The sequence below is a fragment of the Octopus bimaculoides genome, chromosome 20, assembly GCF_046866305.1.
Source record: "Octopus bimaculoides isolate indiv1 chromosome 20, ASM4686630v1, whole genome shotgun sequence".
Lineage (NCBI taxonomy): Eukaryota > Metazoa > Mollusca > Cephalopoda > Octopoda > Octopodidae > Octopus > Octopus bimaculoides.
In genome coordinates, this window is record NC_142947.1 from 28888776 (window position 1) to 28916694 (window position 27919).

The 27919-nt window shown below is 35.6% G+C and overlaps 1 protein-coding gene and 1 pseudogene across 3 annotated transcripts in view; one reads left to right on the forward strand and one right to left on the reverse strand.

Moving 5' to 3' along the window:
- Window positions 1-804: 804 nt before the first annotated feature.
- The window catches only part of LOC106882375 (uncharacterized), a 51808-nt gene continuing 24693 nt past the window's right edge, over window positions 805-27919 (reverse strand). Inside the window, exons 5-8 of one of the 3 annotated variants that reach the window (XM_014933034.3) lie at window positions 12306-13172; window positions 5288-5347; window positions 3241-3339; window positions 805-1083 (exon numbers count right to left, since the gene is read on the reverse strand). In XM_014933034.3, coding sequence (XP_014788520.2) covers window positions 921-1083; window positions 3241-3339; window positions 5288-5347; window positions 12306-13172 — 1189 coding nt within the window. In that variant the 3' untranslated portion in view covers window positions 805-920. Of the gene's footprint in view, window positions 1084-2497; window positions 2651-3240; window positions 3340-5287; window positions 5348-10814; window positions 10883-12305; window positions 13173-27919 lie in introns of those variants that run through there. The other 2 variants (XM_089338295.1, XM_089338296.1) reach the window with 2 other exon arrangements.
- On the forward strand, window positions 13398-23151 carry LOC149131659 (uncharacterized; annotated as a pseudogene).

A 27919-nucleotide genomic window follows, 5' to 3' on the forward strand; every position in this document is an offset into this window, starting at 1 on the left:
CACCATGCAGCTGAGTAATACTGAAAGTATGTACATTTTGTCCTCAATATTGGTTTGAATTAAGAACTTAAAGAACAAGAAACACTAAATTAGAAGTGCCATTATTACAAGATTGCATAAATAGCTTACAGCTATAAAACAAAATTCTCTCTCACTCACGCAAGTGAACTTCAGGTTAGTTAAAATATGGTCTGTGACATAATTTGACTTCTAAAGATAAATTCATTGCATTTACTAGAGATAAAAATTCTTCTTTATGGGATAAAATGTTCAAAAACACCATATCTGCTCAGTGTCTCTCTAACAGATGTTTCTGACTTTTTAACCTTCTTTAGTAGGAGGTACTGAAGAAAGGCAATCCTAAAACCATAGCTTTATCTTAGAGCAGACAATATTAGTGACTGGTTGTGCTCGCAGATTGCCTGGTCAAAATATACAAGTACCAATGCAATGCAGTGATGAGGAATACACAAAGTGAAAGGAAGTCCATTAGAGAGAGAGAGAGAGAGAGAGAAAGAGAGCGAAAAGATATGGTGTTTTTACACCCTTTGCCATAAGCGAGAATTTTTTCCTCATGGTAACTGCAGTGAATTTGCTCTTAGACGTATGTCACAAATATATTTTCACTAACCTAAAGTTAATTTATTTATCATCACTGATACTATTACATATTTGTGTGTGTGTGTGTGTGTGTCTATTCCTGAAACAAACAAGCTTTATTCATAACATAGCTAAATTAGAAACTAACGAAATAAATGTAGAAGGACCTTACTTTTTGACAGAACTGTCATGGATAAAATAATCTAATAGGAAAAATAATTTTTATTTTAAACTACAATTTAGAAAAGAAAAAAAAAAAGGAAAACGAAACTGGCATGCAGTTATTTGCTTAAATACTTGGATTCATGGAGGTGACCATTTTAATTGGTATTTGTTAGACTAGGTACTGAAGGCTGATACTCAAAGTTCATGATTATCATCCACAACATAAAACCCAACACAATCATTATAAGGAGCTTTGTAATCCAAGACATGCCAGCTTTAGCAGGAACAGCAGATGAGGAGACTCCTGGTTCACGCAAACTATGGAGAAAATGTAAATAAATATATACAAATTAATGAACAAAGTTAAGCAGGAAACAACAAATATGTAGTAAATATATTTTATAAAACATTTTAAATGAGTAGTTAAAATACTAAATCATTCCACCTGCTAGTAATGACAGCTAAATCCCCTTCAAATGAAGCCTCACCATCTTAAAGAGAGATATAGTAAAAAGGATTTTGCTCAGAGGTTTGATCAATCAGGGAAATGTTGGGCTAAAAACTATGTTGGGAGGAATTATTCTCATTAAACCCAATCATTATGCTGCAAAGCATATTAAGTACAAAAAGATCAACAATTGTTGCGCTCTGACTGAATCCATTTTCTGGTTATCGTTGAAATTAACAACACAATCTAATGAAGGCACCTTTATATAGTCACTCAACTTTCTAGAAGCAGCAACTAATGTTTAAATCATATCCTGCAGTTGAGATAGACTTTGCCTTTCATCCTTTCAGGGTTGATAAATTAAGTACTAGCCAAGCACTAGGGTCAATATAATCAACTTACTCCTTCTCATGAAAATTCAGTCTCTGTTCCTATTGCAGAAAGGATTATAATTATTTTGAAAACCTAGCAGCATTTTGTGTCTTAACATTCTGAGTTCAAACTGCTGCTGAGGTTGACTTTACCTTTCATGGTTGATAAAATAAGTACCAGTTAAGTACTGGGATTGATGTAATTGACTTACCCCTTCCCCTGAAATTGCTGGCCTTGTGCCAAAATTTATTATTGTTGACCCACATGACTTGCTTCACTCACCCCACTCCTCCTCCCCTCCTCCTTTTTTGTTATTGCAGCATGGAGAAGGGTAGGGCAGTAGTATGGCTGTCACAACAGACAATATCTGTATCTCACTCACATGCACACACAAACTCCAAACCCCTATTTTTTGGCTACCCACCTCCCTTTTTCATTATATCATAGCTCTTCCTTTAAACATATTCCTTTATTTTTTTTTTATTTGTTTCAGTCATTTGACTGCGGGCATGCTGGGGCATCACCTTTAGTTGAGCAAATCGACCCCAGGACTTTGTAAGCCTAGTACTTATTCTATCGGTCTCTCTTGCTGAACCGCTAAGTTACAGGGACATAAACACACCAGCATCGGTTGTCAAGCGATGTTGGGGGGACAAACACAGACACACAAACATACATACATATATATATATATATATATATATATATATATATATATATATATATATATATACATATATATATATGATGTGCTTCTTTCAGTTTCCATCTACTAAATCCATTTACAAGACTTTGGTAGAAGACACTTGCCCAAGGTGCCACGCAGTGGGACTGAACCCGGAACCATGTGGTTGGTAAGCAAGCTACTTACCACATAGCCACTGCAATCATTATCATCATTTAATGTCTGCTTCCTATGCTGTCACAGGTTGGACAGTTTGGCCAGAGCTGGGAAGCAGCACCAAGTTCACATCATCTGTTTTGGCATCATTTTTACAGTTGGATGCCCTTTCTAATGCCAACCACGTGACAGCATGTACTTTTTATGTTGCATCAGCATAGGTGCTAAGTAAATATAAACAAAGATTAAACTTTTGCGATAAAACTTATAAATAACCCTGATACTTTGGTTAAAAAAACCCTAGTCATCGGTATAAAGAGCAGGAAAGAGGTTTTGCTTTGTCAGAATTCCTAACTCTTGTGCGTGTGTCTGTGCGTGCAAGTGCACGCACACACATATACTTGCTCACATATACATTTTAAATATTTTGAAGCACTGAGAAATTTTAAAATGTACAGCATATGATTTAAATAAAAATATCCTTTCATGGAAAAGAGTTGACAATGTTAATGTTTTTTTTTCCTGTGTAAAGGGCTTTTACTTCATATTGGGCACTATTTGTAGCCACATTCACAATTGAACATCAGCATAAAAAGACATTCACATGTATAGGTTCACCTTATAGTGTATGTAAATGTTTACATTCTGCACCTTGCAATGTAAAGTTTGAGCAAGAAAAAAATATTTTTAATTGGTAATGTTGGCTGATATTCCCCATTGAAGAAATTTTTCACTAGTTCTTTAGTTCTGTTGTCATGATATTCATAATATCATGACAACAAAAGTGGAAGATAAATTTGTAAAGATAATTTACCTTGTGTAGCTGCTTTTGTCTTGATCAGCTCCGCTGTTCAATGGTCTGCGGCGTAAACTGCTACTGAGATGACTACTGCTAATTTGAGGGTTTGAAGAGCTGAAAAAGAAATATAGCACAGGAGGTTAATGACATTAAATTTATTAACCTACACAAAAATTATTAAATCTAACCAAATTTGCACCAAGATGTATATCAGAACTGATACGAAGTGTTGGCAAAAAAATTATGAGTGTGTATGAGAGTGAATATGCAAATGAGGGGGAAATAAATTCCCCGTTAGAAGTAGGTAAAGTTCATTCAAAGCTGAGTTTGAATTTCAGTGTAACAAATAGAAATGAGAAAACTGAAAATTCAGAGTGAAGACGCGACTTCAAATAATTGTAAAGATAATATCCACAAGACATAAAAACATATGTGGGTATCCCAAATACCAGCCACATCAGTCGATCATCAACAAAAGTAAAGGTTGCTTATACAAGATAGCTACATATCTTCAATATTTAGTTAATTTGAAGCTATTTAAAAGAAATGCCATAAACTTAATTAAAGGACAGAATGAACTATGATAACAAGCATTTTCATCCGATACTGCTTGAAACCAGATATGTATGTATGTATGTACATACATATACATGTATATATATATATACACACACAGTTGAGAGGAACATACATCTTCTTCCACGAAAAGATAGCTTAAACTGTGCTCTAAATGGAGGTGTAGTCAAATCCTATTTTATGGACTCAACCATGTTCTGAAATAAGTCGAAAGGTAAGCTACTATAAATCAGCACGAACTTTCCGGACAACCCTATATATATATATGTATATATATATATATATATATATATATATATATATATATATATATATATATATATATATATATATATATATATATATATATATATTTATATCTCCTATAATAATAACTACTGAGTTTCTTAACTCTTTGGATCGTCCTGGAATACCTTCTCACAAACTGATATTGAAGAAAGGATTTCCTATCGTGCTCTTGAGAAATCTGGATCCCCCAAAGCAGTGCAATGGAACAAGACTAATTGTCAGGCCAATGCATCCACATCTTTTGGAACTAACAATCCTCAATGGACAAGAAAAGGGAGAAAATGTATTTATTTCAAGTATTCTACTGATTCCAGCAGACAGGCCCTTTGAATTCAAGAGACTTCAATTTCCAGAAAGAGTTAGTCTTGCAATGTCAATTAACAAGAGTCAAGGACAATCACTCAAAATTGTTAGACTTCACCTCATGCAGCACTGTTTTTCCCATGCTCAGGTCTATGTTGGTTGATCCAGAGTTAGAAATGGTAGCAATCTCTTCATACTCACACCAAATGGTAAAAACCAAGAATATTGTTTAACCTGCTGCTTTACAATGATCTCCAAATGTCACAATGATACAAAATTCTTCAAATATATAAATCTATGATATAAATCTGAGATGGTAAGATACCAATAAATGGTTTATTATTATTTCTCTCTTTAGTTTTGGGCTATAGGCCCAATTAGCCCACCACAGGAGCCAGCTTTAAAAAATTTGCATGGAGTGCAGCTTTTAAGCTAGTGTATAATAATATTCTTAACGTAATTAAACACATGTAACAAGAAATTAAAATTATGCCAAACTTTCCAGTCTTTGTTTTAACAGACACACACACACACACACACGCACAGAGAGAGGGCTTGTAGTAAAATGCACCCAGTTCAGTGTTAAGGGATTGTTGATAAGAGACAAGGGACTGTAGTGGACAGCAAATAAGCGCAAGGTCCAGCTAGCCCATGCCAAAGGATTGTGATATATATGTTTGTGCATGACTGGTATTCGCTTTAATCAATCTTGGAAGGATATCAGGCAAATGTAATCCTCAACTTGAAGCTTTACCATTTGTTGAATAAGAGAGAGAGAAAATAAAGATTAGAGAGATTTAAAGAAAAATATAAATTGAAAATAAAAGTTAATGGAAACTAAAAACCTGAATAGGAGAGAGATGGAGAGATGATGACGATAATGAGAAGTACTTACTATGATGTAAACTGGGCACTGTAATCTGAAAATTGACTTCTCGAGGAAACATTTGTTTCTCTAAAAGAAGAAAAAAAAAAGAAAAACATTTTTTTAAAATTAAATTTTATAACTTTAGTGTAATAATATACAATTAATGTTCGTTTGCTAAACACAAAAATGTATTTAACATATACAGGGGTTGCACAAAATAATGGAGATACCTTACAATTTCCAACAAATCTATTTTAATATGGAGTAGGACTGCCTTTGGCAGTAATTACAGCTTGAATTGTTTCCAATAGGAACTTTTGTCCATTCTTCAGCTAAAACAGTCTCTAGTTCTTGTAGTGATGATCATCATCATCATCATCATCATCGTTTAACGTCCGCTTTCCATGCTAGCATGGGTTGGACGATTTGACTGAGGACTGGTGAAACCGGATGGCAACACCAGGCTCCAGTCTGATTTGGCAGAGTTTCTACAGCTGGATGCCCTTCCTAACGCCAACCACTCAGAGAGTGTAGTGGGTGCTTTTACGTGTCACCCGCACGAAAACGGCCACGCTCGAAATGGTGTCTTTTATGTGCCACCCGCACAAGCCAGTCCAGGGGCACTGGCAACGATCTCGCTCGAAAATCCTACAGGAGCCAGTCAGGCGGTACTGGCAACGGCCACGCTCAAAATGGTGCATCTCATGTGCCACCCGCACAAGAACCAGTCCAGGGGCACTGGCAACGATCTTACTTGGCTTGCCGGGTCTTCTCACGCACAGCCCATGAGGATATCGACTCCTTACTTGTTTTTCTAAAATGCACCATAAATGTTCAGTAATATTGAAATCTAGGGACTGTGGTGGCCAGATAAGATGTTCAACTTCACTAGAATGTTCCTTGTAACAACATTAACAGTAACAACTTTAGCAGTGTGAGTTGGTGCATTATCAATCAATCCTGAAAGATTGCCTTTCCCTCCAGAAACAGTTCTGCAACCATAGGATGAATTTGATCAGATAAAATGCTTATGAAGGGATATCATTGGGCCAGCAGATTTCCAAGATATAGCCCCCCCACCCAAGACCATCACAGATCCTCCTCCATGTTTAACAGTTGGAAGAAGGCAGTCTGGGTCAAATGCTTCTTTTGGCTATCTCCATAAATATACTCAGCTGGTGGTCAGAAATAAGGTAAAGGATGATTCGACCAAACATTCTTCCACTCCTCTAGGGATCAATTCTGTAGGTTTTTACACCATTCTAAACACTTTGCAATGTTTGTTTTTGAAAGTAGTGGTTTTCTGATTGCAGCTTTGTGCAGCTCCAGGCAAACAGCTTTTGTGAAAACTGGGTTCTCGAGGTGGTCATTAAGCTCTGCAGTAATTTTGGAAGCTGTATTTTTGTGATGCTTTCTAACAATTCACGTAAGAGTCCAACTGTCCCTATCTGAAAGTTTTTGTTTTCTTCCGGAGTTTTGTTTCGACGAGGTGGTTTTTCCCTCTTTTTCAAAGGCTGTCATTACTTTCAAGACAGTCCTTCTTGATACACCAAACATTTCAGCTGTTTTCATTACGCTAGTGCCTGCCATACGAGCACCAACAATTTCACCTCTTTGAAAGTCCGATAGATCTGTCATTTTAATGAATTTTTATTACCTTTTTCTGATGATATCTTTGTTTCCATTATTTTGTCCAACTCCTGTACTTGTTTTCTTTGATCAGATACCTTTCACATCAACAACCCTCTTTTCTTATGTTCATTAGAAATTAGTTACTTCTTAGGGACTGTCAGACTCTTACGCGAATTATTAGAAAGGATCACCAAAGTACAGCTCCCAAAATTACTGCAGAGCTTAATGACCACCTGGATAACTCAGTTTCCACAAAGATTGTTCACCGGAAGCTGCACAAAACCGGATTTCACAGGGGGACTGCAATCAGAAAACCACTACTTTCAAAAACAAACATTGCAAAGCATTTAGAGTGGAGTAAAAACCTACAGAATTGGTCCCTAGAGCAGTGGAAGAATGTTATTTTCTCGAACAAGTCATCCGTTACCTTATTTCTGACCACTGGCCAAGTATATGTGTGGAGTTAGGCAAAAGAAACATTTGACCCAGACTGCCTTCTTCCAACTGTTAAACATGGAGGAGGATCTGTGATGATCGGGGGGGGGGGGGGGGCTATATCTTGGAAATCTGCTGGCCTAATGGTTTCCCTTCATGGCAGAATTAATAGTCAAAACTATTTAAGCATTTTATATGATCAAATTCATTCTATAGTTGCAAAACTGTTTCCAGAGGGAAAGGCAATCTTTCAGGATGGTAATGCACCAATTCACACTGTTAAAGTTGTTACTGAATGGCACGAGGAACATTCTAGTGAAGTTGAACATCTTATTTGGCCACCACAGTCTTCAGATTTCAATATTACTGAACATTTATGGTGCATTTTAGGAAAACAAGTAAGGAGTCGATATCCTCCACTATCATCACTACAAGAACTAGAGACTGTTTTAGCTGAAGAATGGACAAAAATTCCTTTGGAATCAATTCACACTTTGTACAAGTCCATACCTTGTAGAATTCAAACTGTAATTACTGCTAAAGGCAGTCCTACACCATATCAAAATAAATTTGTTTGGAATTGTAAGGTGCTTCCATTATTTTGTGCAACCCCTGTACAACTGATATGGAATGGAATTAGACTGGTTACTCATAGGTTGAAAGTTCAAACCCACAACAGGTGTTTCTAACATTGCCTCAGCTCAAATAGGGGTCAGGTATTAGATACCTGATTATTCAAGTGATTATTATTTTCTTTACATGATAGTCAATAGAGAAAGGGCAATATTTATAACACTTTTCAATGACTCCAAAAGTGGTAGGAAGACGTTATCTTCCACATGTTTAAAGGAGTAGATTCCACTAAGGGCATTCAAGGTCAAGGTGGTGATGATAAACTGCTGACAAGAATGGCCCTTCTGACAGACTACCAAATTTTGACCCAAGGCTATGGTTGATGGAATCTGCCCAAGATATGATGCAATGGGACTAAAACCAAAATCATGTGGTTACAAAGTGGACTTCTTAATCACAGGGTTGTGGAAATAGATTTATTTCTTATTCACTTCATGACAAGAAATCAAAGTTAAACATCATGGTACAGAATTATAGGCATCATTCTAGAGTGATCTGAAATATGTTATAAGTTTTCCAAATATGATGCCTTTGCCAAATCTTTAGAATATTGCAAGCCTCAGTTACTTCATTGGTACTATCTCAGAACAATGAAATAAATAAATAAAGCTAAATCTGTATGACTGCCCTCTGCTCTTTTAAGACTTTAGCTGAAAGATAGTCTAAATGAATTCAGAAGTCTTAAAAGATCAGAGGGCAGTCATATAGATTTAGCTTTGTTTATTTCTAGAAGATAAAAGCAGTACCAAAGACCTTCCTTGTTTTAGGGCATCATGGGGGAAAAAGGAAGAAGATATTACAAATCATGAATTATCTCCCAATGCTTGCAGCAAAGTCTATTCCACTAAAAGCACTGAAGTAACAGGTGGCAGTATTAAACCAACCAAGAGAGTAGGTCTATACAAGCAACAGGTACAGTCAGATAGGACTATGCTGTTTCACTCAGTTGAAACTGAGGACATGTCTAACATTTGCATATCTAAGATGTGCCGTGCAAGCAAGCCATTCACTTGCCGTCACCTGCTCAAAACTAACTGGGGACAGTCAACAACAAATAAATTTCATCATAAAAAAGAAAGATACTTCAAGAAATTGAAACAAAATGTTTAAACATTTTTCTTTTTATGTCAAAGAAACTTTGACTTAATAGCATCATAAAATTCACATTAATTGAAAACCATTTAAAAACGTGAACAGTTTAGAAAACTCATTAGGAAAATATGCTTTATTAGATTAATGCACAAATTAAATATTAGTAGCATGCTTTTTAATTTCCAGAGTTAAGAGTTAATAAATTATTATATTATCTTACATATTAAAACTGAAAATTTCTTTGTGTGTATCGGTATGTCCTCGTTTTCTGCCAAAACGGCTTGACCGATTTTTCTTAAACTTCACACGCACATCACTTATGTGTCTGGGGAAGTTTTAAGTATAAATTGATTTCGAAAAAAATGTTCAGATAAACGGCGGGAGGAATAACATTTGGGCGCAAGTGAACGGCAAGAGTAATTATCTTAAGCTTCCAAGAGAAATAACCTATTCATTTTCAGTATGCTTATTTCTTAGTATTTAAACTATTTTAGTTATTTCTCAATTTATCCAGTACAATGCTTAAACAAGTAAATAGTATTCTCCTAAACAATACATCCACTTATTTCGGTAGGTGACTTATTCACGAATATACCAACACTAGCGCTGCTGAGGGTAATATTCTCTGGGAATGCACAAAAGCCCTTTTCAGAGTTATTTACTTTGAATTGTTATTATCTCATATCTAATTAGCCTGTTATTACATAACATGTTTCATGATTTTAGGAAACACCTTATTATTATTTTCTCCTAAAATCTATATACTCTGGGAACGTATTAAAGCCCTTTTCGGGGCTACTTTATTTGAATTCTTTCTGTAGGGTAATTAATTTCATGATATTACATAACTGACTTCACAATTTGGGTATTCATAACTTATTGGGAATTCCTAAAAACAAGATTGCGGAGGCGCAATGGCCCAGTGGCTAGGGTAGTGGACTCATGGTCGGAGGATCGTGGTTTTGATTCCCAGACCGGGCGTTGTGTGTGCTTATTGAGCGAAAACACCTAAAGCTCCACAAGGCTCTGGCAACCCCTGTTGTACTCTTTTGCCCCAACTTTCTCTCACTCTTCCTGTTTCTTGAGTAACACTGCGATGGACTGGCGTCCCGTCCAGCTGGGGGGGGGGGGGGGGTGACACGCCATAGAAACCAGGAAACCGGGCCCATGAGCCTGGCTAGGCTTTAAAAGGGCACATAATAAAATAAAATAAAATAATAAAAACAAGATCCTGTGTAAGACAGTTTGGTATTCTCTGTAAATGCACAAAAACCGTTTTAACGGCTACATACTTTGCATTGTTGTTACTTGATTAGTGAAACAATTGTGAGAATGAACAAAGGGATAAGCCCACTTTTCCGGGAACTGACTGGGAGAACAATGCCTGTCATCGCCACAGATGGAGGAAGCAGGTTAAGGAGGTGGGGTCGACACTTTTGAGAGAGCACGTATCCAGCACGGCTGGTGTAGTGAATGGGGAAAGCTTGATCTGCAATGTTTGTAGTCATGTATGCTTGTCAAGAGCAGGGCTCATTAGCCACCAACGGAGCCACAAATGCAAAATATTAGTCCTAGAGTGCACAATGTTCTTGAAGGTCAGCAATATTTGTGTAGAAAGAAGACTGTCATACATATGTGTATATTTTTGTGTGTGTCTGTGTTTGTACCCCCACCATTGCTTGACAATTGATGTTACTGTGCTTACGTTCCCATAAATTAGCAGTTTGGCAATAGACACTGATAGAATAAGTACTAGGCTTACAAAGAATAAATCACATGGTCAATCTGTTTGGCTAAAGGCAGTGCTCCAGCATGGCCGCAGTCACATGACTGAAACAAGTAAAACAAAAAAACAAAAAAACTATGCTATTTTAATCCTGAGCAAGACCAGGTATATCTGCTAGTTTATATTTAATGGGAAAGAGGCTTTGTAAAAGAGAAATTGGCACATAAGCTAATCAGATAAGTTACCAAAACCAGATACACACCTACAAAGGAAGACAGTCTTCAGTGAAACAGCAGCAACCCCAAAATAATAGGTTATAGTGCTTACCACTGATCTGTCTAAAAAAAAGTGCAAAATAGAGCTTTCCAGTAATATTAATTGGATACCTTTTTTATTAGTTCATCAGCAGAGAAGGGACAATACCCATGACATTTTACAGTCTCTTCTGCCCAGCTTTCCATTGGTTAGAGTACTCCACAGACATGTATATCCTCAAAGTAGTTCTCTGAGCGATTCAGCATGACACAGAATGCTCAGTAGACTGGAGCAACAAAAAAAGTATCTAACTCAAGGACACAACATGCTACCAGGAATCGAACTCATGATCTTACAATAATGAGCCAATTACCTTGGCCATTAAGCCAGATGCCTTCTCACAGTCTCTGCACAACCGGTAAGATAGATGCAGTGGATATTTAACCTAAACATTAGCAGATAAATGTATCTAGAAAAAAATGTGCCCAAAGAGTATTTCCAATAGTGACCTCCATTAAATACATCTTAGGTCATTGTGGTAGGGCAAGGTTAAATCTGTCAGGTTTACCACTCAATTAGTGAAAAGCACAGACAAGAATTGACATGGGTTCTTACCAGTGGTACAATTTTCTGAGAAAAATGGATTGGCATTAATCATTAGGAAATCAGAAAAAATAGCTTGAGTAATTGCTCAGACTCTTTGTAATCAAAGTTCAAATCATTGATTAAAAAGGATCTTTTCTCTCATCTTTCTGGCAGCAATAACATACAGTACAAGTCAAGTACAGGAGTCAATGTCATTTGTTAATTCCACCTTCCAAATTTTTGGCCTATAATAATATTGAATTCTTTCTTTTTTTTTCCTTTTTTAATGAAATAAGGAGGAACCAAGGTGTTATAACATGAGATTTTACAGCTTGTATCCCCATACAAAAGGATACTAACAGTAAAAGACACAAAAAAAAAAGTGTAGCCATTATAGAACATTAAAAGTCAATGGTTTAGAAAAAAAAACTGATTTTAATAGAATGACTGCCAGGCTTTCATTTAAATACAGCTAAAAAATTTAAAAAACTTACAAGATTTTGTAGATACAAGTATATAAATTATAGGAAATGAGAAAACTTTACAGATATGCATATTTAATATATTTGCAAGATGAAAGGATAAATATAAAAAATGTGAGTTTGAATAATTTGTTATATGTTATACAATACAGAGTAGAAATTGTCAGTTGTAACTCTTTGAAAGAGACTAGAAATTGAAACTTACTTGTTTTGCTGGAAAACACCTGTATTAGTGGTGGAGTGTTGCCTCATTTCACGAGTATTTTCAGCTGATATTACAGCAGCATCTACACCCCGATTATAATACTGAGGCAACATTTTCCTAACAGGATTACAATTTTTGTCTAATGAAGAAACAGTTTGATACGGCAAGTTGGTGTGCATGGGTTTGTCAAGTGATTTCCATGCAATCCGAGGTACTGCAAAACTATACCTGCCAGAAACATTTTCTGGTATTGGTGATATACCATAAACGAAATCACTGCCTTTTACAGTTGTTACTGGTTGCTGCAAGGCAGAATAGTCGAAATGTTTTTGGCTCGAAATGTTTTCTTCAGTGATATAGTCTTTATTTAAATTCTTCAAATTATTTTTAACATCTGAATTTGATTTAACATTCCAGCTCAATTTTTCATACTGACATTTGGTTTTAGGTTTGTCTGCCTGCAAAACCTTTTCAGAACACTTTTTGTCAGGCCTTTTAAAAGTTAACCTTAAGATATTCCCAAAATCTATATTTTTATTTTCCATGTTAGAAATCCACTCTTTTTGTGAAGTGGTATCATTAGCAGTAAATTGCCTATCTTTGGACACAGAACTTTCTTCAGTGGATTGGCTGTCTTCAGATACAGGATTCACATCAGTGGAACAGTCATTCATATGGGCATCGCATGGAACTTCTAATTGGCTATATTGACAATTTGAGTAGCCTAACAAATTATTTGCCTTGCTGATAGTAGAAGACATTTTTCTATGCAAAACTCTGGGACGCTTTCTTTCAGAATGTTTATTTACATGAGCATATCCTTTCATATTCTTCATTGTAGATGTACTAAATGCTGATGATTGACACCTGTGAAGTCATTACAAAACCAAAATGCAACAATGAAAATATTTTCAGTGAAATGCTTAAATCATATACAGGGAAATTATAGTCTTATTCCAGTGAATAAAAACTAATTTTGAAATACAAAATGAATAGAAAATTTAAATAACTACAAGAAAAAAAAAAATCTGTTTCCTATTCCATTTTGTTAAGAGAAAGCATTTTTTTTTTAATTAGTTAATCTGAGCTAGTATGCCTCCTCAGAATTCTGATGTCAATGTGATTAATGCTCAGTTTGAATTAACTTAAAAGAAAAGAACCCTAGAGGTATACAGTTCTGGATAGAAATAAACAAGCAAAAGTGTTTAGTAAGGGGTATAGGGGATGAAAAATATTTGGAAGAAAGACAGGTAAATTCAGTGAACATGGGTAGTAGACAACATACTCGTTTAGAAAAGCAGAAACTATTAAAGTAACATTCAAAGAGACATAAAGAGAATATAATACATCAATGCTTGTGCAGTGTGTTAGTGAATGAAAAGTTGCCTATCAATCAAGTGGCTTTTTTCTGGTTCTGAGGAGGAAGTCCAGCTTCTGAGATGCAATCATCATAGATGACCAAACCTAGTAGCTGTTGAGTTTGGAAGATGAGTTTAGTTGTGTTGTTCATGAACATATGAGTATAACATGAATATGTTTCCATGACACGTTTACTATAGTCTTAATCTATAGTATCAAGACAAAGTTCCCATGGCAGAATGTTTCAAGGTTCCTGTTCATAGATGTAAATTCATGCTTACCAAAATTTGTCTAGGCTACATGTGAAGAATGTGATTGTGTGCAAACAGTGAAAAGTGAATGGTAGTGGAACATGTTTTTAGTATATAGAATGGTTTAAAATATTGCATTCTTCCCTTTATTACATAAAAAATCCAGAATCAAAAAAAGCTTGGTGTGGATTATATCAACGAAAATCTACTATAATAATACTTGTGTTTTTCTGTCACAACATATGAATGAGAGAGAAAGGGGTGATAGATGAATAAGGACAGAAGAGGGGATGGCAGACTGGTAGTGGGATAATGTAAATTCTACAGTGGAAAAAAAGTCAGTGTTTCAACTCTGTGTGAGTATATGTAAGTAAAAGGGAGGTATGTGAATGTTTGTGTGTGTGTGTGTGTGTGTGTAATGGAAGTAGGATGGTGAACATTCAACACTGAAAAGAAAAATCAAACAGCGTTTCAACTCCATGTAAGTATATGCTTGTGTGTACAAAAGAAGTATGTGAATGTTTGTATGTGTGATCATTATGTCCCTTATTTTGTACCTTATGTATACATAAAATACTACAATTAGCCATCATTTTTGATGGCACGAGGCCAGCTAGTCATGTAATAAAGTTCATAAGTCTAGATAAGTTTGTATGCTGTAGAGATGAAAGTAGTCATATTATGAGCAAAATCCTTCATTGGAGAGATTCACTTTTTAATACAGCATCAAGATAAAAAAACATCTCTCTCCCTGCAAGGGATAGACTTATCCCAATTTACCTTCTTATATTATCTGTCTTTTTTGATACTATCAAATGATATCAACTACTTAATCAAAACTAGATAGCTTTGAAGTAATTTCAACTGATGTAAATATCATCGAAGAGATATCATTTTAAATCAGTAACATGAATGAGCCTGTGGACAATAATTTGTGAGTGAAAACATACGTTAAATAAATAGTTTAAGCCTCAATACCAAAACTGTAATTGAATAGAAGTTGCCTATTTATAAATTTGTTAAATGCAAGGATGTTTTTATTGATAAGAGACTATTATTATTAACTGTCAGACCTGGGCCTTTATGTCTAACTTTACACTCTAACTTGGCTCTTGAGGGGGGTAAAAAAAGTTGCATACACAGCTTAAGTGTAATGATTGCAAGCAACCTAATGGATAGAATCACAAAAAAAAAAAATCAGGAGAATAACAGACCTATCTCTCAACTATCATATTTTTTCATCCAAATCACTATTTTCTTCATTAATTTGACCAGTTTCATTATCTGGGTCACTTTCATTGTCTGCATATGGGTAAACTTTGTATCTGAAGAACAAAATATCACCAATAATTTTCTCAATTGAAAAGAACCTAGGCCTTTCTTGTTTACTAGACAAAGTGTTGGGATCATCACATGCTCATTTCATTGCAAAAATCTATTTCTTTATTTTTTTCCTGATTAACAGCAAAATTAAACTATAGCAATGGGGGACATCATTAACAAGGAGTCATAAACATACTTGACTACAATGCTGCCATGTGATTAGTTGTCTATTTTTAGTATTTTATCTTCCTTTTTCTATGTGTGTTGTTCATTACTGCTTTAACAGGAATCCTGTAGAGATAATATTTTGGCTATTCCCACTATACTGGAAACACAGTGCAATAGGGTTAATGTAGTGAGTGGGCAGAATTATTAGTGCAGACAAAACACTAAACAGCATTTCTTCTGGCTCTTCATGTTCTGAGTTCAAATCCTACTGCGGTTAACTTTGCCTTTCACCCTTTTGGTGGAGTGAATAAAATGGGTATCTATCAAGTATTGGGGTCAATGTAATCAACTTGCCATCTTCCTCAAAATTGCTAGCCTTGTGCCAAAATTAGAAAGAATTATTATTTTAGAACATTCTACTTGAGAATAACCTTACACTTATTGTATTTCTCTTGATGTATAAATCCCATCTTAAGACACTGCATAGAATATATGGGTATTTTAATTGCTTCATTTTGCTTAACTCATAAGTATCACTCCAGCCATGGCTAAATCATTAATAATAGGAAGGATGTTCAGCTTGTTAAAAACTGTGTGGTCTCAGGTTATATAACATTCAAATTTGCTTTTTGAAATGAAGAATTAAAGAAGAAATTATTAATTGGATCAGCAGCAACAGCAGCTTTATCTGTACCTTATTAGATGTAAGTGGAGACTGGGAAGGAAAAGAGCAACAGAACAATAAAGGAAAGACAGAGAAACAGATGCCAATGCTTGAAATATTTGTAGTTAATAAAATAAATACTAGCAACACATTTCCTGTTTCAGAAGTACAAATCAAAGTATCAAATGCTATATGTTCTAGAGATTTGATTTTGTATTCTTGCCATGATGCTTGCAACTTTTCAGGAAAAAAAATATTAGATAAAGTACTGGAGCCATCTAATTTGATTCTGCTGAGATTAAATTAAGAAAGAAGCAAGAAAGAGCAGGTATTCCTGAGCAGTTTGCTATTGCAAACATCTTCATGGGTTAGAACTTGAACGTCTATCAGTAATAAGTGACAACTAATCCACAGTAAGTTATTAGTATTAGTGTCGTGATGATGATGATCTCGCTGTTGGAAGTTAACACAAGCACCAAACAATAAGCCAGCAATAATGTGGTAGTATGTCCTGTTACCATTAAATTTTGCTCTATTACAGGTTAAAGATTGCAGAACAGTAGCAATGATCATCTCAAGAACATTCAAATCCAATATTTGGGCCAAAATATACAAAGAAAAATCAATACTCATGTAGTTACTACTCTATAAAAAAAAAATATTCAGCAGAGAGAGAAAGAGAAAGTGCATGTGCATTTCATATTAAGTGAGCTAAATGGGGCTGGACTTGTAGCATGAACTCGCTGTTGATTCAAATAAGAATTAGATACCTAGGTTTGTTTTGAAGTTGCAATTTCTCCAAGGAATAGCTTCTTAGTGGGCACAGGATGGTTGTTTAGTTAACAAATTTGCTTCACAACTACATGGTTTTGGGTTCAGTACTACTACATGACACTTGAACAAATGTCTTCCATTACAACATTGAACCAACTAAAGCTTTGTGGGTTGATCTGGCAGAAGAAAACTAAAAGAAGACTGTGTGTGTGAATTTGCACTTCTCTGAAAACCACTGAGCCACAAGCATTTCTGTCAACAAATCATCCAAAATGTGTGGAATAAAAGATCCCTTAATTGAAAAACAAGTAAGTATTAGCCAAAGGAATGGTATCTAGCTGTAAAACATTGCCTAAATAATATATTCATCTAACTCATGTAAGTATAGAAAAATGTATGTAAAAACAAACAAAAATATTTTTATTTTCAACCAGTACCCCTACCTGATTGTAGTAGACAGTTATACTAAGTGGCCAGAAATATGTGGATGTAGGAAATCAACCTCTATGGGTAATATGGCAGGATGTTTCAAGAATTTCTTCAAGAACTCCTTGGTATCCCGGACACCATAGTATCTGATAACAGTACGCAGTTGATGACATATGAGTTTTAAAATTTTTGCAGAATGTATGCAATTGAACACATCTCTACTCCGCCATATCACCCAAGATCAAACGGGCAAGCAGAACTGTTCATGCATACATTTAAAAGAGCATTAAAGAAATCAAGAAACAAACTAGTTGATGATGCAGCATTGACACAATTCTGGAGGGTTTATAGGATAACACCAAACCTAAACACTTGTTCAGGCAAGTCGCCTGTGGAACTAATGTTTGCTTGAAATTTTTCACAAGCTGTTACCAGTAAGAAAAACAAATAGGAAAACACTAAAAATATGACAAAATATTTTATAATAGGTGACAAGGTGTTTTTTCAAAATATATAAAAAAAGAAGAGAAGGTCAGGAAGACAGAGTAGTAATAAAACAAATAGGCAAAATGACGTATATGATAAGAGGCAAAAATTGGAAACACAAAAGATATTGAAACCAGCAAAAAAATAAATATATGGAAAAAAGAAAAGAGATACACATGGAAGTACTCTATGACACCTTTGATGTTCCAATGCCACAAGAAGTTTAACTTAGGCATAGCAGCACAAAAAAGAGGAAACAAGCAGAACAGTTGGAAGCGCTGCCTAAGCGGAAGAAATATCAAATTTCCCCAGGAAGTAAATCTCAAAGGAGAAGATGTGGTAAGAGTCATTGACACCCCTGTGGGATTAGACAAATGGACTAGCTGAACTCTTATAAAGTGTTGTGTATTGGTTGAGACAAGAAGTGGTAGGAGTGGAGAGTTTATGGAAGTTATAGGAAGTCCTTGAGATCATTGAAAGTTTGTATTTATTGAAGTAGCGTGTTTAGTGGAGTAAGTTGAAGTACATTGTGAGAAGACAGCTGTGTCTATCCCAGCTTTATGGAATCTGTATATCCAACATATAGAAAGATATAAAAAACACCCAACTGTAAAATCACTTGCTTCAAAAAGTTATGCAGATATGGCTGCATGGTTAAGGAAGTTTAATTTGCAACTATATAGCTTGAATTCAATCTCATTGTGCAGCATATTGGGCAAGTTGTCTTTTACAATGGCCTTCAGCTGACCAATGCTTTTGAATGGAATTTGGTAAAAGCCTTTCATGTGCATAATCTTTCAGTGAAAGAATTAAGCATCAGCAAGAAAATTAATAAATAAGAGCTATCAAACAAATATCTCTTATGGTATTTGTTTCACTTGAGTTGCACTAACAACTCATTGTTACTCTTACCATCATAAATGCATTGAACTAGTGATTTGTTGGAAACTGCCAAGCAACAATGCTATTGTTCATTATAGTTTAGCTTCCACTTTTCCATGCTTGAATAGGCTGGACAGAATTTGTTGAGAGATTTCCTACAGCTAGATGCCCCTCCTGTTATAAACCCCCATTTGTTTTTAAGCAAGGCAATATTCCCCATGATCAAACATTTTCACAGAAGATTGTAAATTATTATCAGTCATGCAAGTGGTGTCCTTCATTTTCAATTATAACATGAAGTCAAGTTAAGGAGGTAATAACACACACACAGAGTTTCTTTCAGGTTCCACCTACAAAACCTACTCTTTGGTTGGCCCAGGGTGCCATGAAGAATCAAATAATCATATTGCACTCAAACAATAATAATGGAGTAATCAATAAAAGCAAATAAAACAAGTTATTTTCTGCCAAGTATTTTTCTTTCTTTCCTACATTAACTGAAATATCATCATCACTTCTCTCCTTGACCTAAATTTGTTAAGTCCAATATAGTTAGCTATAGGAAAACTGAAATACAAAGTAGTGAAATTATTTGCCGAAGACTTTATCATAAAGCTAACCCTTTTGTTACCACATTTTTGTAGAAAGTTTTTTGTTTCAATTAATTTTGAAAATAAAGAATTAATGAAAATTAAGTAGCTATTTTGAATATGAATTAGCATGAAATGTTGATGCAAGATTGTAATTAAGATCACCTTAATACAGTGTTTGTATCACAGAACTGAGTGTGGTTCCAGGCTGGTTGGTATCAAAAGGGTTAAATCACATTAGTTTGTAATGTTTTCCTTGGTCTGTAAAAAACCTTCAACAACAACTTCTATATACACTTATTTCTACCTATATTTCTTTCTTTTCATTCAATGAAAGCCTTCACTAATATATAAGATGATATTCAAAAGCTACAATTCTACCATATGCAATAAACTCACACACAAAGCTTTTTAAGGGCTTGGTCAGGTGAGGTAGATCATTGTTCATGACATTTTTTAAAAACTTTCAAGACTGGCAGAAGGATGTTAGTTTTAGATGAAAGACCTAGCCTAAAAATTTATAACAGAGTGGACTCTGCTAAAAGGGCACACACAGGTCAGGTAGTGATTCGAACCGGGTGGTGGACTCAGTCTACCATCCAAGTGGGTGACAGCATTAAACCAAGAAATTGATTAAGTCTACCACTTAAAAACAAAGACCCTATGGCACAGTTTGTCATTCTATTCAGAAACGGATTTATAGGGGTGCAGAGGGGTCAATTACCCTGGGCCTCTACTATGAAGGTATGTAGCATTCAATACAGCCCCCACCCACCTCCTAGCAATCAGGCAGGAAGGGGCTCTCTTTCAATATATATAAAGGTATCTTGACTTCTTAAAAAAATGCAATGGATTCTCTTTTGCCACTTTAGAGACACCAAATAATTCAATTAAAAAGCAGTTTATACCCAGTACCAAAGCACTTACAATCTCAAGGGAATTAATTGTAGCTGCTTTTAGAAAAAAAAAAACAAAGAAAAGGAAAACAGCAGAACACTCCTGACAATGTGTGTGTGTGTGTGTGTGAATGTATATATAGAGACTGATAGAAGAATGTTATTGCCTCTAGGCCAAATTCCTTCATTAAACACATTACTGAGTTTGACCTTAAAGGCACACACATTTCTACTTCTAAACTGATCTTATTTTATGAAGCAAGCAAGTAAAGAAAACTTTTGAATTTAGTTTTAATTATAAAATTACATCTCAACAGCTACAAGCATTATTTTCCAGCTTTAGAACTATTGCATATATATTCAAAAGTTTCATTAAATTGAACCTTTTTACTTTCTTATTTTTTCATATATTGGGTTGGTGCATAATTATTGCAGTTTTTTTTTCAACAAAAATAATAACATGTAACACAAACATCTTTAAATGATTATTCTGGAGCAAATTCACCATCTGCTTCAATTACTGCTTCCCATTTGCTTGGCAGATGATCAGACCATCATTTAAAGACATTTTTGTTAAATATTGTTATTGTTTTTGTTCAATAAAATTTGTTGAAAAAAAGCCAAAATAATTATGCACCAACCCAATATTTTTCATCGTTCTGTCAAACACTTGGAAGTACTATATGGAGAGAGGCAAAATTGGTAACTGAGTCAAAATGAATAATTTCTGATTTTTTGTTATTTTCTCTCATTGCATCATCTTTTGGAGTAAAATTTGGTCAGTATAGGTTACGTAGTTGGAAATAAAAATTGGCCAGTATACTTTACATCAGAGGTTCCCAACTGGGATCCATACAAAATTTCTGGAGATCCACAGATGAAATGCAGTAAATTGGGGGTCCACAATAATTTTTCAGGGGCCATGAAAAATTGTGCTTTTCAATGTGGACCCTGTACAATTGTGCATTGAGACTAAGAAACTTGTTTAAAAAACACCCTGAAATATGTTACTAGAAATCCTGTCTTTACTAATTTATTTACTACTTTTCAAAACAAAAATAAAGAAAAAGAAAATATCTAGAAAGATGAAAGAAATAATACTGAGAAAAAGCAACATCAACAACAACAGCAGCAACAAAATCATAAGAATACATACACATACATTCCTGGCTTTGGTATTAAAGAACAGGATAGGCATAGCAGGTCAGTGGTATATGTATGTATATATATTTGATTAATAAATTCAAAAAGGGATAAAAATCTTTTACAAGAATGTTATCAAGAAGCCAGTGTGTAAAAAAATTCATAAGGGAAATTTCTATTCCCAAGAATATAATTATTTGTTTACATTTATATAAGGGGCATTACTACATAATAATGCCACACACTGGACTTCCCAAAATAAACACATTTAGTACCGAATGCGAGGAAAAACAACCAACAGAAGAAGACCAACTTTCTTTTAAATAACTCAACTATGTATCGACCGACTTTGCAATTACTAGAATGAATCTAGACTCTGCTCATCAGCATAGTACTAAATGTGTTTATTTTGGGAAGTCCAATGTGTGGCATTATTCTGTAGTAATACCCCTTATATAAATATAAATGTATATAGGCAAATCAAAATACACACACACATGGTTCTTTCAAGTGCTCTAGACGCATTGACTGGTGACAGCAGTTGGCTAAGAGATTAATTACACATACATATACATGCATGTGCACACACACACACACACACTTGGCATCGAGAATATTTATTGAAGACAATAATATTACAAACATATTTATATATACATGAATGTGTTTGTGTGTGTGTATATATATATTAGTCTTGTTGGCTAACACTTCACCTCTTCAAACCTGAAGATAATGGTCGTATTTAAGAACATGTCTTATCTATCGTTTAATTTCTAAAATCAAACCTGAATCCAAAAGAGTTATACGATAGATCCAGCAAAATTTTGACCATTCAATTTGGACCATAAACGATTGCAAATGTTTGTCAAAGGCTTTAAAAAGCCTTTCTGTTGATGAAATCAAAGAGAATGCTAAACATATCGTTGAAAATAAATCCCCTCTTGAGATTGATTGTTTTATCAAAAGGTTGCACCACTGAGAATCATATACAAAAATAAGAATTGCAATCCTGAGTTCAAGAATATTGACTGTATTAATCTTTGGTCAGTTGATGTATAACATAATTGGTGATAAAGCGCATGATTAGAAAGTAAATGTCACTGATTGGTAACAATGATGTTCCAACAAATCCAGAGAAGACAAACAGTGTTAATTACAAAGACATTTATGGTTATTTGGCTTGTGTATTAATGGGATTACCAGCACCACCACTGAAACTTTTAGAATCTGCTATCATCCTACAATTTCTTGAAACAATGTTGTGTAAGCTGCCTGTTTCCAATCTTGAAGCACACAAAGAAATGTTACTATGGAAATACAATACTTTGACTAGAAAGTATGGAAGCCCAAGCAAGCAAGCAACAGATACAGAGGGCTTAAGAAAATAATTTTCAATACCTTGATACACCAGATCTATCTGAGTCAGCTAGAAAAAAGTTACTAGATCCTGAGCAATAACAAGGAAAACAACAAGAACTTCTTCATCAATTGTTGACAAAACGCAACCGAGTTGTCAAAAAGTCTAAACCGAAACATGTAGTAAAGGAGGAAACTGATAAGAACAGTACTGTGATTTATGAAATTCAACATAATGATGAACTATCACCTGATGGTACCAAAGCTACTGTGGTGAAATTAAATCCGATTGTAGTTAGTCTAGCTGACCCCACAATGAAACCTTAGTGGAAAAATAATGAAGAACCAACATTAGCAACTGAAAAATCCTAAGAAAACCACTCCTGTTGAAGATAATGAAAAGGCTTCTCAGTCAAAAGAGATGGCACAGCATCTAAGTACCCACTTCAGATAGATAAAGCAAGTTCAGCTGACCTATTTGGAGTTGTAGCAGGTTTTAGTAAGTAACAAGAAACAAACGTCTAGGAGAAGAAGATGATGGTATCTCTAGAAAATTTTTTTAAATAGAAGATTATAGCCAAGGTTTCTCTAAACCTTTGAATAGTCATATGTTTATGCCAGATGCTCTTTGGATAAATCCTTTTTGCATTCCTTCTCATCTAATTGGTATTGAGGTATCTGAAATCAATCAATAAAAAACATTTCCATCCCACCTACCAAAAAAAAGTGCAGGGGTGGCTGTGTGGTAAGTAGCTTGCTTACCAACCACAAGGTTCCAGGTTCAGTCCCATTGTGTGGCACCTTGGGTAAGTGCCTTCTACTATAGCCTCAGGCCAACTAAAGCCTTGTGAGTGAATTTGGTAAACGGAAACTGAAAGAAGCTTGTTATATAACTCTTTCTATCTTTGTATCTATCTCCCCCTCTCATTCTTCCTTCTGCTGTTCTTCACCTCTCCCCTTCTACTCTATCTCTCTCTGTCCCTCGTTGCTCACTTATATTCTACTTCCTCCCCTTCTTCTCCCTACCCCTCGCTGGTCACATATGTCCAGCTACTAATTCTTTTCAATATCTTGGCCCCGCCAAGCACACACGTACATTCCTCGTCCCGTTTCATTCCAGTTCGTGCTTCACAGTGTTCAATATACACATACTTTTTCATGTCTGGCCGTATAGCCTTCTTTGTTTGTTTATTTATTTCACTGTTTCGTTTTCCTGTCTTGTTTTCTGTCCGCCACTACATTCCTCCATGGAACAAATTTAATTTGTGTCCATGGGAAGAACCATTGTAACGATGCCTCCTGCCCTAACTCTTCGAAATGCCAGTGTTATAATGGTGGCAGCTGATGAAGGAAATGTTCTCTATGTGGCCTGTGTGTTTTCTGTACCTTGTTTATCATTTTGTCCATGTTTTTTTGGCAACATTATGTACCCAGATATGCATCTATATATACATGTAGATGAAGGTATGTATATACATGTACATATATATGCATATACTCATATAGTATATATAATTTTATAATAAGGGTAGAAATTGATATTAATCAATTAAAACCAGTGGTCTAGCATATTAAAAAAATCCGAAGATCAAAATTATATTACATACAAAAATAAGAGGAATGACCAGCAAAAGTGAACTCCTAGTGGACGCCAGATTGAAGACATTTGAAAGGATACATTGAATGTAATTTGTAGAACTCTACACGTGCTCCCTTTTGGGTGGACGTCCTGTGTCTAGTTCTGGAAATTATATTTTATAAATCAACAGACTACGCTGATGATCCTGCAGATATTTACTTATGTGAATATTAACAGGTGAAACCATGGTACGTAGGTTAATCGTTTTTTTATTTAGTATTTTTTCATTTATCTTGCCCTTTGACGGTCTGTTGTGTCGCTGAAATTTTTACTGAAAACATATTCTTCGTGGTTAGATGATTCGGCATCTATTTCTAGCATATAGGAGTCCACTGTCGCTGGTCATTCCTCTTATTTTTGTATGTAATATATATATATATATATATATATATATATATATATATATATATATAAAAGGTTGAAGAGGAACACACAAGTAGATATATATATGGAAAAAAGACAAAGTAGAAAATGCTAAAATACTTTTATAAAAAACATTTCAGTACCAGTTTCAATCTTTGAGATCTTTTCAATAGTAAATATGGATAACAAATTTTGGAAAAATTAAAGGAGCAAACAATTCATTCCAATAATAAATTCCTGAAGAAAAGTCTAATTTGTGATTACAAAAGGATTATTTTTCGTTTTGTTTTGAATTAATTAGGCTTGGAAACAACTTGTAGAATCTTTTTTTGGATTTGTACCAACTTTGTATTAAAAGATTGTCTACACTTATATTTATTTCCTTATAGCTTATATATATATATATATATATATATATATATATCTCGTTTGTAAAAAACAAATCCCAAAGAAGAACCACACCAACCACAGGGTTCCGGGTTCAGTCCCACTGCATGGCACCTTGGGCAAGTGTCATCTACTATAGCCTCAGGTCAACCAAAGCCTTGTGAGTTGATTTGGTAGATGGAAACTGAAAGAAGCCTGTCATATATATATATGTGTGTGTGCGTGTGTGTTTGTACCCCCACCATTGCTTGTTGGTATGTTTACGTTCCTGTAACTTAGCAGTTAGGCAAAAGAGACCGATAGAATAAGTACTAGGCTTACAAAGAATAAGTCCTGGGGTCGATTTGTTCGACTGAAGGCAGTGCTCCAGCATGGCCACAGACAAATGACTAAAACAAGTAAAAGAAAATATATATAGGAGAGAGAGAATTCACACAAGAAATATCCCAGTTCTAGCTGATTTCAACATATTTTTGCAAGATTGATCTCTGAGCTAGTTTTTTAGGATAACAGTAAGTTTACAAATCTATAACTCGTATTTTAACATATGTTCTAAGAAAAGAAATTTACAATTGCTTTAATTCAATATTGATAAATATAATATTGGTGTTATTTATCATCACTTAAATCAGTTTGCATATACTTTTTTCTATGTTTTGGAATTTTCAGAAAATTTTTGTGAATTTGTTTTCTACATATGAGGGTTCAAATGATAATGGAAAAAAATTTAACTGTTATTTTTAGTATATCTCACAACCAACTGATGCCTTCTTTGTTTTTTTTTGTCACTGGCATGTATTAATATTTTTCAATATTTTTCTCCCCATAAATACATCACCATGATCCTCATCGTTTAACGTCCGCTTTCCATGCTAGCATGGGCAGGACGGTTTGACTGAGGACTGGCGAACCAGATGGCTACATCAGGCTCCAATCTGATCTAGCAGAGTTTCTGCAGCTGGATGCCCTTCCCTACAGAGAGTGTAGTGGGTGCTTTTACATTCCACCAGCACGAGGGCCAGTCAGGTGGTACTGGCAACGGCCACGCTCAAATGGTGTTTTTACATGCCACCTGCACAGGAGCCAGGTCTTCGCAAGCAGAGTTCAGTGTCCAATGAAGGAAAGGTATGCATAAGTGGGCTGGTTACACCACTGGCATAGGCCACAGGCTATGGTCTCACTTGGCTTGCAGGGTCTTCTCAAGCACAGCAAATTTCCAAACATCTCGGTCATTAGTCATTGCCTCGGTGAGGCCTGATGTTTGAAGGTTGTGCTTCACCACCTCATCTCAGGTCTTCCTAGGTCTACCTCTTCCACAGTTTCCTTCAACCACTAGGGTGTAACACTTTTTCACACAACTATCCTCATCCATTCATATCACATGACCAATGCAGTCGTCTCTTTTGCACACCAAATCTGATGCTTCTCAGGTCCAACTTTTCTCTCAAGGCATTTATACTCTGTCAAGTATGCACACTGACATTACACATCCAGCGGAGCATACTGGCTTCATTCCTTGCAAGCTTATGCATGTCCTCAGCAGTCACGGCCCATGTTTCATTGCCATGAAGCATGGCTGTATGTACACATGCGTCATACAGTCTGCCTTTTACTCTTAGCGAGAGGCCCTTTGTCACCAGCAGAGCTAGGAGCTCTCTGAACTTTGCCCAGGCTATTCTTATTCTAGCAGCTACACTTTCAGAGCACCCTTCCCCACTACTGACTTGGTCACCTAGGTAACAGAAGTTATCAACTACTTCTAGTTTTTCTCCCTGGAATGTAGGAGTTGTTCTCTGCACATTTTCAGTGTCTATTGCTCCTGAGCATCTGCCACATTCAAAAACTATCTTCCCAGTTAGCCTTCCTTTGATACTGTTGCACCTCTTATGTGTCCATAGTTTATACTGGGTACATCTTATAGAGTTTCTACCTACGCCTTTTCTACAAATCAAGCAGGGCCATCTACCTGAAGGGATTTGTGGTTTGTCTGCCTTCCTACTTATTAGGACTTTGGTTTTAGCCAAGTTGACTCTAATCCTTGCTTCCACACCTGAAACTTTTTCTCTAGTTCTGATAGTGACTCAGCAATTAGAGCAAGGTCATCAGCATAGAGGAGCACCCAGGGGCATCCTGTCTTGAATTCCTGTTATTGCCTGGAGGACTATGATAAATAGGAGGGGCCTGAGGACTGAACCTACCTCTACCCGGAATTCTTCACTGTACTTGTTACCAACCCTCACTTTACTGACAGCGTCTCTGTACATGGATTGCACAGCTCTCACTAACCATTCATCTATCTCTAGTTTCCTCATTGACTACCAGATAAGGGAACGGGGGACCTTATCAAAGGCTTTTTCCATGTCAACAAAAGCCAGGTACAGAGGTATATCTTTGGCTAGGTATTTCTCCTGCAGCTGCCTTACTAGAAATATAGCATCAGTGGTGCTTTTCCCTGGCATGAACCCAAACTGCATCTCATCTAGACTAACTATCTCCTTAATTAGTTGGGCTATGACCCTCTCCGTGACCTTCATTACCTGATCCAACAACTTGATACCTCTGTAATTATTTGTAGCAGTTGACTATGGTGCTGCTACACCAGTCATTGGGTATGACTCCTTCGTGTATCACCTGGTTTGTAATATGGGTGACTAGGCTATAGCCGACACTGCCAGATATTTTGAGCATCTTCGCAGTGATTCCTGATGGGCCGGGGTCTTTCCCTGTCTTCATACTCTTAGTTGCTTTATCTACCATGGTACTGTCAATTAGGATAGCTGGTCCCTCTGTTGGGTCGACATTTGGCAGACTCTCTTCCTCCCATTCATTTTCTTTATTGAGCAACCTTTCATAGTGGCGTCTCCAAACCTCTTTCTTTGCAGCCTCATTTAGTGCAAGTGAATC